This window comes from Mesoplodon densirostris, chromosome 5, assembly GCF_025265405.1.
Source record: "Mesoplodon densirostris isolate mMesDen1 chromosome 5, mMesDen1 primary haplotype, whole genome shotgun sequence".
In the NCBI taxonomy this organism is placed as follows: Eukaryota; Metazoa; Chordata; class Mammalia; order Artiodactyla; family Ziphiidae; genus Mesoplodon; species Mesoplodon densirostris.
Genome location: NC_082665.1, coordinates 5,529,219 through 5,546,919, shown reverse-complemented (window position 1 = coordinate 5,546,919; position 17,701 = coordinate 5,529,219). Strand labels below are relative to the sequence as shown.

At 43.7% G+C, this 17,701-nt stretch overlaps 1 protein-coding gene across 1 annotated transcript in view; it reads right to left on the bottom strand.

Moving 5' to 3' along the window:
• DSCAM (DS cell adhesion molecule) overlaps nt 1-17,701 on the bottom strand; it is a 753,140-nt gene that overhangs the window by 28,631 nt on the left and 706,808 nt on the right. Inside the window, exons 29-30 of the mRNA XM_060098767.1 lie at nt 9,927-9,957; nt 3,179-3,294 (exon numbers count right to left, since the gene is read on the bottom strand). Coding sequence (XP_059954750.1) covers nt 3,179-3,294; nt 9,927-9,957 — 147 coding nt within the window. The remainder of the gene's footprint in view (nt 1-3,178; nt 3,295-9,926; nt 9,958-17,701) is intronic.

The following is a 17,701-nucleotide window of genomic DNA, read 5'->3' as shown; positions in this document are numbered from 1 at the left end:
GACTTAGGAGCATGACTTAAAGAGAACGACAGTGGAGAAGGGTCTCCCCTCTCTCCTGGGGCTTGGTTTCTTCTCATTAAGCACACATTGATCTGGGGAGGACTGTTGGGTCCATTTAATAGAGTTTGGGTTTTATGTGTTTGTTAAAAGCTCACCCAAGACACCACCAGCCATGTCAGCATCGCCCAGGGTTGAGGCTGCCATTTCAAATAAGCTCTGTGCGAGGTACAAGAAAAACTGCCCTGCGGTCATCTATCCCGGGGTCACCTCTCATATGGAAGATGCCAAATGTTCAAGATGGGGCACGGGGGGAGCAGAAGGGAAGTGCCAGTCTTCAGAGTGTATTGATTCCTTGATTTTAACGGTTCTGAGGGATATGCCTTTTCTTCCCAACTCTCCTGAGCTTCAGTGACTCTAGGGCATTCAGTAATTGACTTCTCAAAATGACTCACTTGTCAGACTTCCCAGGTCCTATTGGCATAGGGCACTTGAAGGTTAGGGAAGCCTGGGTGCAGATGAATGCAGAGCATTTTAAGCCTTTGGGGAAGGAGCAGTCGGTCGGGCTGTGTGTCATTATTTGGCTGTCTCAGATTTTCATTACTTTGTGGTGATACTTTACACGCTTTCCTAAGAGCTTTTTGACTCCAAGGGAAACTTTCGTTACGGTATATGGAGTTTTTCATACATTTTCAAGCACTGCAAGCTGGGGTGATGTTCATATGAGTTTATCAGTCAGCTGGGACCACACTGCAGCGGGCTTGACACCGAACGGTAATGCGAAAGTCATAAACAACACAGCTAGACTGCTGTGCCCAGAAAAGGCTCTGAACAGAACGAACCTTACAAAAGCCAATTACTCAGGCTCTGGCAGGAAAGGAAAACCTCTTGAAGTCAGAATAAAATTTCTGGGCAGAGAAAAAGAGGAAGGACTGCCAGGAGGTCTGCTGGCACCCAGTGTGAGGTACAGCCCAGATCGGTGCCACCGTGGGAGCCTGGGCTCGGCTTGGGGGTCCCGCCCTACATCTGACCATCCACCCTCGAATAAGGCGGACTTTCCATGGAAGTGGGTTCTTATAATTGGACTGGTATCAGAGGCCCGACATACATCCATAAAAGTGTGTGGCGGTTTCTATCATGTAGCCCCGCTAAGAACACACCAGAGTATCTGTGGGGCTGGGTTTCCAGTTTTAATGGGACATTTCGGGTGCCTGCCAGTTTGTGAGGTTGACCATCCATTCTGGCTAGAAATTAATGGCTCTCCCGTATTGGATTCTTGTAGGCAGAGCCCAGAGCATTTTAAAACATCATGTCTCTACTTCCCCAATAATTAAAAGATGCCATCAACCAAATGTCAGCCACCACCGGGAGGTAAATGACACTTGATGATGAATGATCCTGCAACGAATGTGCTACATCTGTGGCTAAGGGTCGTTATTATGTATGGAAACGACGGGCAGACCTTCCTCTGGTGTTTGGTCAGCAGTGACTAGCCACTGGGAAGTAATACACCACTCCCAGGATCCGCCTAGAGACCTGTTTTAACAGCTGTAGGTAGAGTTATTAACAAGTCTGGTGAGAACATTTAGCAAATGTCGTAACTGTATTATAAAGTCATAGGAATTACAATTTGATTTTGGAACTGATGTTTCAAAGGAAATCTTAGTTTTAGTGCCCAATTCACTGGGTTCCATAAAAGAGATTCCAGATACACTACAGAAAAGGTAATGAGAAACAAAACATGGTGCCTTGCCCTGATGTGAGCCAGCTAATTGAATCTTGTGTATTTCAGGATGTGTAGTGAGCCCTCATACAACATGGTAGTATTTAACTGAAGTTGGTTGATCGAAGGTCACATTGGACATGACCAAGCTGTGCTAAGTGCTGTTATGCCTGAACCAAACTTGAATCCCGCACGGGCAGCCCAGGTCTTAGAATTTAGGAGCCATTAGGTCAGACATCCCCACTGTTCTATTAAAAGACCATAAAAGCAGGGCAGGGACAAGGGGCAATGGAGGTGTCCTGCCAATCTGGCCACTCATCACTGCCTAATTGGCAGGAGGTATGGAGGGTACATGCCAGGAGTTGGGTGGTTTTAGCCAAACCACAGGAAAGGGTTGTCCTGGGACCAAGTGCCAGAAAACATCTTCCAGAACAGACACAGAGTGAAGTTCAAAAAGTGGCAGCCTAGGAAACCTGCCTCAGAGTCTGTTTCCATGAGTACTGGGGGGTCCAGCCATACTTCTAAGGTGAGGAGTTCTGGGAAGTAGCCTGTTGATACGGAAGAAGGTGATACCCAGTCACCAAAGGTGAAACAGGTGGCCAGGTGGGGGACCTGCCCTGGTTTTGCTCCTGTCTGTGTGACCTGCAAGCTACAGAACCTCTCAGCGTCCCAGTTCCCAAGTAGAATCTTTTTCCTATGTTGTTTGGGAGGCGTAAGTTAAATAATCCACATAAAGTGCTTAGAAAAGTATGTGACCTTTAGAGCACTCTTAATAAATGTTAGCTATTCTTCTGATCATTACTGCAGTGGAAATACAAAGTCTCTGATTCTGGAATAAATAGAATCATCTAGACAGGCAGTGTGGACTGCGGACTTTGAGTGGAAAGAGGCTGGAAGGAGTCAGGACACCTGGGTTCTGGGTGGACAGGCCACTGAAGCTCTCCAGGCGTCTTTTGCGATCGTGAAACAGGGGAGCTGGGACTTTTCCAGAGCCCTGTGAAGGATTTTTATGGGGTGCCAGGGGGTGGAGAAAGATGTCCTTTGCAAAGACATTTGTAGAATTTAAAATTTTTCTTTAATAAAGGCCTTATTGGAGTTGAGGAGGAGCTCATAAAGTGGATTTCCAAGACGGGGTCTTAGTGTACAGCCCTTCTCAGTTTGCTTGATTATAAATGTTGGTTCTTTGGAGTGGTACCAAGAGCCTCTCCAGGAGAGACTCAACTTGGGGCAGAGTTGGGGTTCTCTCAGGTGAACTCTGTGGTTTATGTAAGTCCATTTCCCCCGTATTTGCTGGTACTTGTTATTCTCCTCAATAACAGTTGTCTACCTTCTAACTTCTTTGCTCATGTAGCATTCAAGATGTTCCCATGTCTAATATTTCCCATGGCTCAGGGTTTGGGCTGAGAGGGCATGGCTGTAGCAGCCACAATGTGTAAGGCGGCAAACAGGACACCTTACCAATGGTCTCCATTGTGTCTCTCTCTTCAATCAAAAGCTGAGCCCTGGGTATGTCAATGTGCATCCTCAGGGTTTGCTGTTGCTTGCTCAAGGTGTCCGAAGTCCGGGTATTCTTACTGGGAATAAAAAAGGGGGATGCATTAACAAATTCAGTTCAGTGTTACACTAGGCCAACATGTGCTTGTACACCAACTTATTATCTAATTATGTGGGGAAGGGAGGGAAAGACACACGGGATAGATTGTTTTTCCTTCATTCAAATGATATTTATTAATATTAAATTTCAGCAGTCAGTTGTGAGGTTCAGAAAATACCAACTGTCAATAAAGATTGGTTCTGCATCTATCAATAGAAACTTTGGACTTTCCTATTTCTTGTATAAAAGCTAAATGAAACACACACACACACAAAAAAAAAATTCTTAAATCAACAACATTTTCACTTGTCAGACATGAGATATTCCAGTGATGGTAAGAGAGAAAACATGTGCACTGGTCATTCACTGGATGGGGTTTTACTGACAGATTTGTATTATACCTGGAGACATTTTATTTTTGTTCTAGTAACAAATCATAAACCTTGTTAGCTTTCCTGACAGTAGTTTAGTTTTCCGAACCCAATTACATTTTAGAATAGAAAAAAAGCAATTACTATGAGAATTTATCCCAAAATTTGTGTACCAGAAAATTACTCTTAGAGTGAGCTGTCTCCTAAAAGTAAATGGAAATAGGTTGTAAAACTGCATGGTATAATCAAATTCAGTTACAGCTCACAGCAAAAAAAAAAAAAAAAAAAAAAAAAAAAAAAAAAATCTGCATGTTGGACAAAAATACAAAAAGGTCGATAAAAGCTTTAATTAGCAATGTACATTAGAAAAATGGTTGTTCAATCTTTACAGAATTATAAGAGTTGAGTAGATTTAAGAATATTTAATATTTAAGAATATTTTCTGAAACACCTTTCAGGAAGCAGCAGGCATTCAGATAATTTAATCAATGTGATAATCTATGGCATCCCTAAATCTAGCTCATTAACTGTTAAAATCTGTTTTGAGAAAGATTTGTGGAGCCTGGCACACTCAGTGTTAGTTATATGTAATGGAGAACAATAAAGGTGTATCCATACTAAAATCTCAAATGCTTTTTGCTCCAAGCAAGCATTCACCAGGAAGCTCAGAGCTTCCTCATCCATGAGGGTACATCCACTCTTGAACCATGTGGTTGATGAGTGCCAATAATCTGAAGGTCAAGTTCACTCAAGAAGCTGTTTAAATGTTTTCATTCAGAGGTCCATGTTAATATTCTGAATATTTTACAATGGCTCTTTCTTGAGTGTAAACAAAACAGCTCACGGAAATGGCAGCTTTTGAAAGGTGCGGCAGCTCTACCTAGGCCTTGATCTTGAACCAGATTTCTTGCTCTGCAGATGAGTAACTGGGTTATGTGGCTAGACCATGCTAATTATGCAGAGCCCAAATTCGAACGTTTTGGCCTGAATTTTTTACATGGTCTATAAATGTTTTTAAATTATTTACTTAACCAAGTTCTTACTTTATTTGTGTGTGTGTGTGTTTTTAAAGCAAAGATTCAGATCCTTGTATAAAATGAAGAGCGTTGGTGGCTTGGGGGGCTGCAGTTACGTCAGACAGGCTCTATTTCCACAAAAACATATGGGGAACTACTCCTCTGTGAATATCTGAAAGATCTGTTTCGAAACTTCACTAGGGACCAAAGCTTGTCCTTGCATCAAAAATAGAAGTGTGAGCTAGTTCCTTCTGCTCAGCATGAATAGTTATGAGGCGGTCCACAGCTGCTCAATGAACAGCGAGGAACCCTGCGCAGCTATACTTAACAACAAGGGGTCTGCTGTCAGGTTGACACAGGAAGCAAGTGACATCACTGCTGTGCTCCATGGCGATTGACACAAAGACTTAGAATATGATTAACCTTTGTGAACAGGGGCAATCAAAGCTGGAGGTAAACGCCCCTCCTCGCAGGACTAAGCTGCAAGCCCCACAGCTGGAAGGCAAGAAAGTTGCCCCACAAACCTTGAGATTCAGGGGCTTATTTTTCTTCTCTCTCTTTGCACTTGCTGTATCCTTTGCTCTAGGACGCACTCCCCTAACGCAATGCTCGTGTGGCTGCCCCCTCTCTTCTATCATTTCAGAGGAGCCAGTGGAGTCCCGCTGTGGGAACTCCCCATTCTCCATTTAATTTTGTCTCCTCAAAACTTAAAACTCCCTGGCATATGTTTAATTGAGTTATTTATTAGCCGTCTCTGCCAATGGACTATAAGCTCCTCAAAGGATATTTTCATCTCTTCTGTCCCCTGTATACCCTGAAACTTGGAACGATATATAACCAAAATAGGTGCTCAATTAATATTTGTTGCAGGTTGTTGAATGAATCATGTTTGGGCACAATGGGAGCTGAGTCACACCTCCTAGAGCCTTTGCTTTGGGGGCAGTAACATTTTTCTCAGTCTAAAAGGGTTATCAGGGCCCAAGGAAATTGTTTCTTTATCTTAATCTGTTCTGCCATATTTTATAATCTATTGTTACATGGAAGTTGATTCCCCCAAACTATAATAATTGGCCATCAGAACAGCAGCAAACCTTCAACAACAACAAAAAAAACTATTTAAAGAAACCTCATTTGTAACCTGGAAAAAGATTCTGAATGTTTTCACTGTGGAAGCAAAATTGCATCTTCTATATGATATGGGATCATGCTAAATATATTAGTTATTATTGAAATATAATCATCCACCATCCTTTTCCCATCTGGTTGTCTGATTAAAATGACAGAGAGCTGACCCTGGTTCACTGTGGATGTTGTTTCTGGGCTCAGCCAATAAATTATGTGCCGTTGCTACAACACTTTAAAATCAATATTTCCTTAAGATTTGGGGAAAAAAAACCCCAAACTAATGACGATTTCTGCATACCCTTCCCCTTCCTCCCCAAAATGTGATATGGAGCATCCTGTAGGTACAAACTAATGGTAAGGATATCAGGATATATCTCGTTGTAACAGTTGGGTGGGCATTTTTCTTTTTTACTATGTGTATAAAAATATAAACATTCAAAAAGCTAAATTAACTTTAACTCTCAGTCTGAACCCTGCACTGCTCACAGCCAGCTTTCTTACTAATAGTGGTCCTTGGACATTAACGATGTGTAGCTTAGTACATTACAGCAAGCCGGTCTCACCTCTGAGAAGTCTGGTATATTTAAAAAAATGTTTTCTTGCCTAATCATATAAAAGGAAAACCCTTTCTATCTGAGCATGGTGGATGAAGTCTATCTTCTCTCCTCTACGAGGTGACCTGCTTGGGTGAGATGGATGAGTGTCCCGAAGCGATGAGGCCCAGCGATGGGAGTGGCAGCCTGTGGGGGACCCCCCCGGGGGGGGCTCCAGGTTGTCTGTGTTTGTCCTGCAGTTGCACCTGGCCGTCTGGCTCCGGGACAACTAATCTCACCAAAATACACAGATCTTTCCTTGAGGAGCATGGACGGACAATAAATGTTATATTCACCTAGATCATGGGATGATAAAGCTAGGAGCAATTTCCAATTGCTGTTTTTAGATAAGGAAAACAGGGCACAGAGAGAGAAAAGGATGTACAGTAAGTCTCCTACATATGAACCTTCAAGTTGCGAACTTTCAAAGATGTGAACGTGCGCACCTCAAGGTCAGGTGTGAGTGACATGGCAGTTGCCCTCCGTCTCCTGTTGCTGACAACCCTTCAGCTCTACCATCTCCCACCTCCCCTCCCTCCTCCAGCCAGTAACTCTTCTTGCCTGTTCATGTGATGCCAGCCCCTGTGTGCCAGCTGTTGTACTGTACTACTGCATTTTTCAAGGTACTGTAAGATTAAAAATGTTTTCTTTATTTTTTGTTTGTTTTTGTGTATTATTTGTGTGAAAAGTATCATAAACCTATACAGTACAGTACTATATAGCCGATGGTGTTAGTTGGGTCCCTAGGCTAACTTTGCTGGACTTACAAACAAATTGGACTTACGAATGCACTCTCAGAACGGAACTCGTTCGTATGTTGGGGACTTTACTGTACCCCCAAATCACAAAGCCAGCTGGTGGCAGTATTAGGCCTAGAATATAAATTCATGATTCTATGTCCCAGCCTGCCCAGTCCTCACCTTCCCAGAGAAACCAGTGACGAAGATCAGGAACAGCAATTCAGTAGGGCTTCTCTGTACCAAAGGATCTGACTTGCCTAGACTTCCTGGCCGACATTTGGAATGTGCTTGGCCCTAACCTGACCAGGTAGGGGACAAGGGTTTTTGTTGCTTGGCCTGTTAACCTGCCAAACTTAGATCGAACTGACCCTTCATGAATAAAAACATTGCTTTCTCTTCTAAATTAGTCCCATAAAAATTCACCTATTTGAGGAGCTTGGAAATTCTCTTCCTTTTCAATCACTTTCATCCTTTGGAGAAAAGCACCTTAAACACCTTAAGTGGGAGTAATTACTAGTTTTAATCTTCCTAATTTCATGTTGGCAACTGCAAATATCATTACCAATTCCTGCTCTTATCAGTAGGTGGTCTTTCCACCACGGTAACTGCCCTGTTAACAAAGAAGGAAGAAGACGCTTTCTGATGTCTTCTCTGGGGTTCATGACAAGAGGGAGGGAAGGCAGCAGAGAAGCCAATACCACATCACCCTAACGAAACAAATGTTGAACCTGTCAGGAATCACGGACCCCGGTGTCACAGGCTTTGGGGAGAGGCATGACTGATGATCTGGGAGTGCATGAAGGAAGTGGCCAGAAGCTATCTGGGAGGACACGCAGCTGCAGGAACCAGGCTGGGGTACAAATCAGGGAGGTGGACCTGGGTGGACACAGGCACAGGGGCCCCTGGGCTGAGCAGGTTACACCCAGTCTAAAGGGGGCGTCAAGCACAGGTCCAGATACCCGTGATCAACGAGGCCGTGCCCCGTGTGGCAGGACACTAGCAGGAGAAGTCAGAAAGCCACAGTTTTATGTGAAATGTCTTGAGTTTTAAAGGACATCAACAATTTCATATTTTTAAGACTACATTAGAAAATCTACTTTATTAGATAGCTAATTATTATAAATCGAATGACTCTGGCTTATTTGTGTTCCAGATATTTTTGTCAGATTTGTTCAATACAAGCGCACATGTGTCTGGCTGCTTTCTATGTGACCACTAGCAAACAAGTACAGACTTGCACAAGAGCATGGACTCAAGGCATTTCATATGGCTTTTCATAATCTTCTCATGTACGTTTAATCTAGCATGATGGGATTAGATCGATGGAGACATTTTACAGACCATTTGCATCTCTGAGCTCTACTCTGGTCTCCAGATTCCTGCTACCAGCTATCTGACACCTTCATTGGAGGCTTAAAAAGCATCCCCAACATGACCCTTACAAGCCTTTTCATTCTGATCCACATCGCCTTCCTCTGCCCTACAAAAAAAAAAAAAAAAAAAAAAAAAAAAAAAAAAAAAAGTCCATACCCTGCATCTATCTTCCTAATCTCGGCAAATGGCACCAATGTTTATCTAATTGCTCACACCAAATAGTTCAGAGTCATTCTTGATTCATTCATATCTGTTACCAACAATTCACACTTTTAAAACACAGTATGGACAAACAAAGACATCTGTGGGAAATGTAATCCATGGGCCAACTGTATTCAACCTCTGTCTTAGGTCTTCACACATACTGGTGATATGGGAGAGGTCTCTTTGTGAATAACAATAAAGTGCTACTCTGATATGTAAAGATGAGGGAGGAAGTTAAAGCCAACTGTGGTGCTGTAGGGGATGGGAAGAGACCCTATACTCCATCCTTTTTACCTCCTACGTTAGTCATCCTAAAATGACAACATCAAGGTCACCATCAGGGTCCCTGACATTTTTCTTTTTGGACACACCTTGCGGCTTGCAGGATCTTAGCTCCCCAATGAGGGATCCAACCCCAGGCCTTGGCAGTGAAAGCGCTGAGTCCTAACCACTGGACCGCCAGGAAATTCCCTGACATTTTTTTTTATCTGGTTGGTAGACTCTGATTATCCTCTTTTTACTTTTGGTTTAATCATTACAATATAAAGTGCAAAGGTTGGGGTGTCTTGTACAGTTGTGAACATGCACTTACTTATTCTACTGCCCCTAATCATTCATCTACTCAATAGTTATGAGTGGGGCAACTATAGTGCTGGTTTCTCCTAACATGGTGATGAAATAGGCTGTGACTTCCAAGACCAGACTGAATAGATATTTGCAGCAGAAGGTGGTGGGTGCTCTGGTGGAGGGGTGCTAAAGGTGCAGTGGGAGCTGAAGGCAAGGAGAATCTTCCCTGATCAGGCCATCAATTTTGAACCCATTCCCTTTCATGGATTCCCTTTCACCTGGCTAACTGTTAGGAAGAAAGCTTGACCTCAAAGTGGCATATTTGGTGAAAGCAAAACCAAAGCTACTTACTTAAAATGTGCCTCATTATACTCAGGTGAATGGGAAATGTTCTACTGGTTGAGTCCAGCCAACAAGAAAACTACCTATGGTGTGCATAAACGCATATTATTTGGTATCTATGTCTCTAACCAAGCATTACATGGATATTTAGGTTCATAGAATGAAAATTATATGTCAAGTGACAAAAGGGTTATCAATTTCAGACTGTCATTAAGAAAAAGAAATCATCAAAGCAAGTTCTTTTAAACATGATATTTGGGCTGCTAGGTCTTGTTCTTACCTCATGAGCATTTCAGCTAAACTCTTTGCATCTGGGGAAAGAAAACTGATATTAGTATAAGATAAACAACTCATTAACATTCACTTAAGCATTTGTGACAAATATTCTACAGAATCAGATGACAATAACCATTTTTAAATGTAATTGTATATTGAAATCATTGCTAATAACCTAAACTTTTATGGATTCCTTGTCTGTTCTAAATGAGACATATATATATATATATATATATATATATATATATACACACACACACACACACACACACATATATATGTATACACATATATGCATAAATGTAGCATAAAAAGATGGGTACAAAAATACTCAGATACCTGCTAAAGGTTATATTACAACCTATTCATTTTCCATTTTCCAAAAACCTAATTTTACTTTCAGAAGTCAGCACCTTGAAAGTAATTCATTATGTAGTACAAATTCTACTCTTTTTGTCATGAAAATGAAAAAGCTTATGATCACTTTAAAAAGTCATTATTACAGAGCTATGCATCCCTTTGGTTGATCAAAGAATTGTATAAACAGCATATCACTGTGTCTGGAAACTTAGATGTTTATTTCAAACACAGAAAGAAAATGTTCTTTATTTCTTTTCTCTGAAGACATTATTTACCAAGATCTGGTTACCACCCCTGACAAAAGAAATCCTGCCTAAAAATGATGTAATTTTTTTTTTAACATTTTTGATGGCATTGGTTTGAAATTCTAATTTCCCTTAAAATATAATTTGTTCTTTTTACACATTTTACCTGACAAAAATGAATGTTTCCTTTCTTAGAACACAAAGCCCTTCTTTATGATTGTCTTTCATTGCTCTCTAAAAAGCCTTGATGTTAAGTGTTCAATGAACAGAATTTTCTGGAAATGGATTCAGCTGTCTGTGTGAGTGCCAGTGAAGTAACGCATTTGTTGGAGCATTTTCATCTTTGGGGGCTAACAATTGAATGCAGTCCCTTTTATGTCGGGGAGCAGAGTGCTGTAATTGGGAGGTGTGGACTGTCACGGGAACAGCCACATGTGGGCAGGCACCCCATGAACCAAAGCTCAGCTTTTCAAGTCAGCCATGCCAGTTCCCACCTCGCAGTGAGGCCCCGGCTTTGTGCACAGATGGGTTCTGTCTGGGAAATGAAATAGCTCCCTTTATCCCACCCACGTGGCAAAGCAAAGAAAGCAAAACAGCATTTAATTTCTCAGCTCATGGCTTTATATTTATCTGCAAAGACAAAGTAAATATGATGAGCTTCCTCTCTTCCTGAATGATTTAACACTTACAAAGTAAATATACATATACACATATATAAAATGCCAGAAGCTTGGGATTAATTAGTTCTATGTAACAACCAAGCACTGGCTAGTTCAATACTCTAAAAAAGAGGGAAAATTTCCAAATAGTCAAACACTGTACTTCAGCTCGCAATCTGAAGGTAACTCCTACTCAAACATCTTCAGGATGGACCTGCATTCCTTGTTCTGCTGTAATCATCGTTCTTTTTCTATTCCTGAAGTTAGTCATCCCAGTTTTCGCTTCTATGATTTTTTTTCTATCAAAAAAGGCAGCATCCAATGAGTGAGGACAGAGGTCCCTCCAGTACTGACGTGCTCTAACTGCAAATTTTCCACGTCTACAATTAGCAGGCATCTTCATCCACATATTTAGGTGCCCAAAGCCATTTTGGTCTACCCTTCCCTATGCTTATCATCTTACAGTGGATCCCTTTCTCTTTCTGTCTTAGGTACTATTTCCTCCTTCTGACTCATCTTAAATGGTGAGAAACATTATATTCATAGAAACTCACTTCTTCTGTGAGTTCTCCTTTGAGGAAGCTGAGAGCTGGTGGAGTTTGAAGCACAGTGATGGGGTCTGGATAGCACAGTTGGCATCAAGGACCAGGCGTGAATGTCTTCTGGGGAGTGGGACCGAGTGGACTGCAGTCACAATTAAGCACATGCTAGGAATCTGGATTACACCAGTTACTTTAGGACTGCTTGCCCATGTCCGCTTAATATCAGTCTCTGTCTGGGAATTACTGTGCCCTCCTTCGGAAACCAGGAAACTAGGATCCGGATCCATTCAGTCATTTGTTGCAGCTGAGCAGGAAATCATACCAATGTCTGTTGGTTCAAACTCTTTTTAACCACTGTCCTCAAAGTCCTTTATACATAGAGGGGGATACATGTTGTATCCTTAGGAACACACAGAGGAGCAGACGTCTCATGCCAGCTGACTGAGAACACACCCTGGAGGGTGCTGTGTCAGGACGGGTGAGTCAGAAAGGATGGAAGACTGTGCCCACCTTAAAGGAAGTGTGGACTTTAACAGGAAGAGTGCTCCAGGGCACAGAATTAACCTGTGTTGGAATTCTGAGCTCGTTCAGGAAGCAAGGAGTTGGTCAGTTTGACTACAGAGAGAAGTTTCTAGGGGTGGTGGGGAATGGGGATGGTCAAGATGGTCAGGAGCTAAGAAAATGCAACTTTGCATCACTGACCATAATCTGGAAGCTTTTACTTGGCCCAAGGGGGGAAGTGGAGGAAGAGGGCAGAGGTGGTGGCCAGTGGGTACAGATGCCATAAACAGCATTAATCAGACAATGCAGAGTGCCCAGGATGGGGGGCCTGGTGGTGGGGACTGGATGACATGATAGTAGACAGGGGGCATCTACAAGCATCAGGGACCTACTGCGTGTGGACGGGATAGGCAGAGGGACCGTGGGGAGTCCAGGGAAATGGCAAGATTTGGGCTATGCAGGGCTGGGTATATGGTAACACAAGGGACAGAAACAGTTGTCTAGAAGGACTTGGAAGCAGCAATTTGGGTGCAGGCTGAGAGGTTTGGCTTCAAACATATTGAGTCCTTTAACATATTAATGTAAGTTGGGGACAGATTTGGAATCCAGTGTCCAGCTGGGAGACATGTCAGGGCTGAGATGGGCTCAGGGTCTTCTGTTTATACAGGGAGAAGGGAAAGAGAGATGGAATTTTGGACACACTTCTGTTCAGGGGTGAGAAGGAATCTGGGCCGAGTTAAGATAATATATTTAAAGTCATGGAATCATGGTATCTTAAGAGCATTACAAACTTTTCAAATCAGCCTCATAGTAAATGTCTAAATCCCTTCCACAGTGCCTTGGACAGAGGTTAGAATGAGTCAAGCCGCTGGATGCTCCAGGGACGGAGCGATGCCCTTGCTGCATATACGGTGCCAACCCCTCTTCCCACTGCTGACCTGCTTTCCAAGTCTGTTGATGGCTCCCCACTCAGCACATCTCCCTGGAACTCTGGCTCTTTTCTCTTTCCTCAGTTCAATTCTCATTTCCTTGTCTCCCCAGCTCTGGGGAGAGCTGGTCTCTGGTCTCCCCAGCTCCGGACTCTCAGCCCTCTAAGCGACATCCCCACTGCAGGAAGGGTGATGGATCTGAAACACACCCCTCACTGGGTTGCATCTGCGCTCTGAAACTCTCAAAGGAACCTCCCTACCAACAGGAATCCTCAGCTCAGGGTACCAGCCGCCCGTGCTGGCCCCAGCGGTCTTTCCAGCTCGGTTGCCTCTTACTTCGGACCGCCAACCCTGTCTCTGAGTTTCCTGCTCTTGCATTTTCTGCTGAGACCCCCATGACTCTGTTCCTCTGAGGCCCTTGGAGATGGTGCTTTGTCCCCACCCCTGCAGACAGATGTGACTTGCTCTGTACACCCTCCCAAGCCCAGCAGGTGAAGTTGGTGTTCTGGTTCCCTGGGCTTCCAAGGACATCTGCACCTTTCTAACCTCTCTGCATCTGTTCAGCACAGCCCTTGCACCTTTCATTGTAACTTCCTGTTTTCATATTGTCTCTCTATTGGCCCCTTTGCCCTTATCCCCAGGCTCAGCCCAGTCCCTGGAACAGTAAAGCCACATACAGTTTTTCCTGAGGATACAATTAATCACGAGAGACACCTTCCTTCTCTTGTGTTGAAATCCCTTGGTGTAATTTCTATCTGGATATAACAACGGCACCTTCTTGAAATGGCGAAAAAACCATTCGAATATTTCCAGGTAGCTGCCACGCCCCAGGTAGCTCGGCTTCAGTATTGTCTTTTCTAGGTTGAATTCTCTAATTTTCTTGACCACTCCTCAGGTGGCATAATTTCTAGGTAATTCCTTACTTGGGTCTCTCTTTGATGAAAGACATTTCCCCCTTCCTTCCTTCCTCCTTCCTTCCCTCCACGCTTCCTTCCTTCCTTCCTTCCTCCCTCCCTCCTTCCTTCCTTCCCTCCTTCCTTCCCTCCACCCTTCCTTCCTTCCTTCCCTCCCTCCCTCCTTCCCTCCCTCCCTTCCTTCCTTCCCTCCTTCCTTCCCTCCACCCTTCCTTCCTTCCTTCCCCCCTCCCTCCTTCCCTCCCTCCCTTCCTTCCTTCCCTCCTTCCTTCCCTCCACCCTTCCTTCCTTCCTTCCCTCCCTCCCTCCTTCCCTCCCTCCCTCCTTTCCTGCCTCCCTTCCTTCCCTCCTTCCTTCCCTCCACCCTTCCTTCCTTACTTCCTCCTTCCTTCCCTCCACCCTTCCTTCCTTCCTTCCTCCCTCCCTCCCTCCCTCCCTTCTTTCCCTCCTTCCTTCCTTCCCTCCTTCTTTCCTTCCCCTTCCTTACTTCCTCCTTCCTTCCCTCCTTCCTTCCTTCCCTCCCTTCCTTCTTTCCCTCCTTCCTTCCTTCCTTCTTTCCTTCCTTCTTCCTTCCTTCCTTCCCTCTTCCCTCCTTCCTTCCCCGCTTCCTTCCTTCCTTCCTTCCCGCTTCCTTTCTTACCTTCCTCTCTCCTTCCCTCTTTTTTCTCTCCCTCCCAACCCCTTCCTTTCTCTTAATCCCCTCCCCCTTCCTCTCTCCCTTTCTTCTTTTTTATAATTCTTTTTCCACATTTTCTCATCTGAATAGTTCTCCTCTTGGTTCACATCAAAGTAAAACAGATGTTGAGTCCTTCTTCTTCTCCCTGCCATCTGTTAAGATGAGAACATCCTCTCAAGTCATCTTCTTCTTGCCCAACACAGCTCAACAGCCTTTTGTGTTGTCTGTCGCTTTTTTTTCACAAATTTCAGCTCAGTGTCAGATTTAGACTTTGTGACACCTTTCCTAAGCCCCGGCTACTTCTCTGTGCCCATCCTGGGCTTTGTGCTCACGTCTGCATCTTTTGGGTGGGAGATGATGGAGAAATACTACCAGGGTAGCCTAGTGATATTGAAAGATGGAAAAAAGCAGTTTCAAAAAAATAACATGTGCTAACACTGTGAATGTGCAAAGAGGGCTAGAAGATGATAACTGAAAGGAGAATTTGGGGATCAGAAGGTAATTGGTCACCTGCCTTTAGGAGAGCACTTTCATTTGAGTGGTGGGGAGAGCAGTGAGACTGAGGATTTGGGAGCTGGTGAGACTCAGTGTAAACAGTTGAGTATCAAAGACTCTTTCAAGAATTCAGTGGGGAAAAGAAATGGAAAGAAAGGCAGCAGGTTAGAAGATAGGCAAACAAGAAGGAATCTTTTTTTAAAAAAATATAGGGGCGCCTGAGTGGTAGCGAATATAGAGATAAAAAATAAATAAACCAAATATTTTTGATGGGCAAATATAAAATTATAAAGTCACTATTGATTCTGTTTTAATATATCTTTTAATTCTATGTTTCTTTGAGACATCTTTTTTTTTTTTTTTTTTTGCTGTACGCGGGCCTCTCACTGTTGTGGCCTCCCCCATTGCGGAGCACAGGCTCTGGACGCACAGGCCCAGCGGCCATGGCTCACGGGCCCAGCCTCTCCGCGGCATGTGGGATCTTCCCAGACCGGGGCACGAACCCGTATGATACATCTTTTGAAACTAGCTTAATATGGATGTGACAGGCTTTCTTTCTTGAATGTTCCAAAGCCAAAGAAGTTTCACAGAAAGAGAACTGGGTAGACAAAGGTGATTTCGGGTCTCCTGCTAATTCTTCCCTAACTAATGTGTGATTTCCAAGTTCCCTTCAGGTTTCATGTCAGCAAAATAGAGCATAACAGTGTCAAGTTTATTTGCACCTATCTATACAGCTATTAAGAGACTAAAGCAAGATAGTGTATAGTAACGCGTTATGGAAAAGGAAGAAGAGAGAAAGCATGGAGAGTGCTAGCACTCTGTCAATTAATACTCGGTTCAGTCAGTTCTTGGGAAGAGGCACCTCGGCTGGATGAAGAGCCTCGTGGTGTGGTCTCCCGGGTTCCATGTTCTTTGTGGACTATCGCTCCTGTGGGGTCTGTCCATGGCATGAGAGGTTCTTATTAACAAGGCAGCACAGGCCTCCAACATTGCAGCTGTGGCAGTCCTGAGTGCATATGCTAATGTTTCTTTAAAAAGGAGGACTCTCATTCATAGCCACATCATTACATTTTCATCTCCAAAGTTCTAGTTAAGTGAACGGCATCTGCCTTGGTTCATACCTCTACTGAGCAGTCACTAGCTCACACCCACAAAAACATAAAACCAATTTGGGGGCAGCAGATTTCCCCCTGCTTTACCGTCTCTCAGAAGCTCTTATTTGCAAGCTCCCTCACAACAATCCCTGCTTTCTGTGGAATGTAAAGGGGTCTCATAAAGTAGCTATATTCCTAAGGGCTATAAAACCTGCATTTACATTTTTACAAGGTCGCAAATAGCACTCCCAATCATCAGCTCAAATGAAAGCTAATTCCAAAACCATGACAAAATATATATCCCAGAAAGAAAACCGTATAGACTTGCCATCTCAGAAAGTTGCAAATACAAACACGGATGAAATAGAACACGTGGGCAGGGCAAAGCCCAGGGTGACCCCAACTCTCTCCAGCCTCCTCCGGCCCCCCCACCCCCGCCATCCCTTGCTCCACGGCTGCACTTGGCCTGGCCCTGCCGCCATCCCACTGTTCCTTTGCTTCCCCACTCTCAGACACAGAAACCCTTTTTTAAAAAATTTAGTTCTGCCATAACACATTTGAAGTTTTGAAAGGATACGTTTTTTAAAATGAAGGTCAAAAGGAAACATGAGAGGAAGGAAGGAAGAAAACGCAAAGCCGAGAACTAAAGCTTCAGAGTAGAGCCTCCTGGTCCCATCTAAGCCCCAAAGTGGGCATTTATTAGCTGGGCAATGAGGCCTCTGGGGGTGCCCACCTCCCACTCCTTTACTAAGGAGCACCGGGGACCCTTTGCATGCGTAGGACTCAATGCATCAGTGCCATGACCATCTTTACGCAAGTCCACCTTGAGTCCAAGGTCTTTGCGCTCCTAGATGCACACCTTTCTTCCTTTACATTATTAAAGTTCAAGCTAAGCTTTGGTCTTACTGATGAGGAGAGACTTAGCTCATTTGCAGGGCAGATTAGTGGAATATTAAACAGCCGTGGCCCACCCCTTCAGCTGTGCCTGTGGAGGACTCAAAGGCCACGTTCTCTCTGAGAACGGCCTCCTGGAACTAATTGGCTTTATAATATTACTACACTTTAAAGCATGCTTAAAATAATAAATAGGCTTCTGTTCAAGGGAAGAAAGCCATTTTGCCACAGAAACATGGTCAAATTTTATGTCATACATTGGTTTTTATCTTTAACTTCTTTGAAGTCTTGGAAGTAGCTTTTTGGCCTGACACTGCCAGTTGACCCATACAGCTTGGTGCTTTGCACCCTCTTGGGTAAACTCATACTAGAGAGGGAAGCATTTAGTGATCCTGGACGTGTTTGCTTGACATGGGAATCAAATTTTTATAAGGTTGTGTCTGCTGGGGTCATGGTGATTTATTTTATAA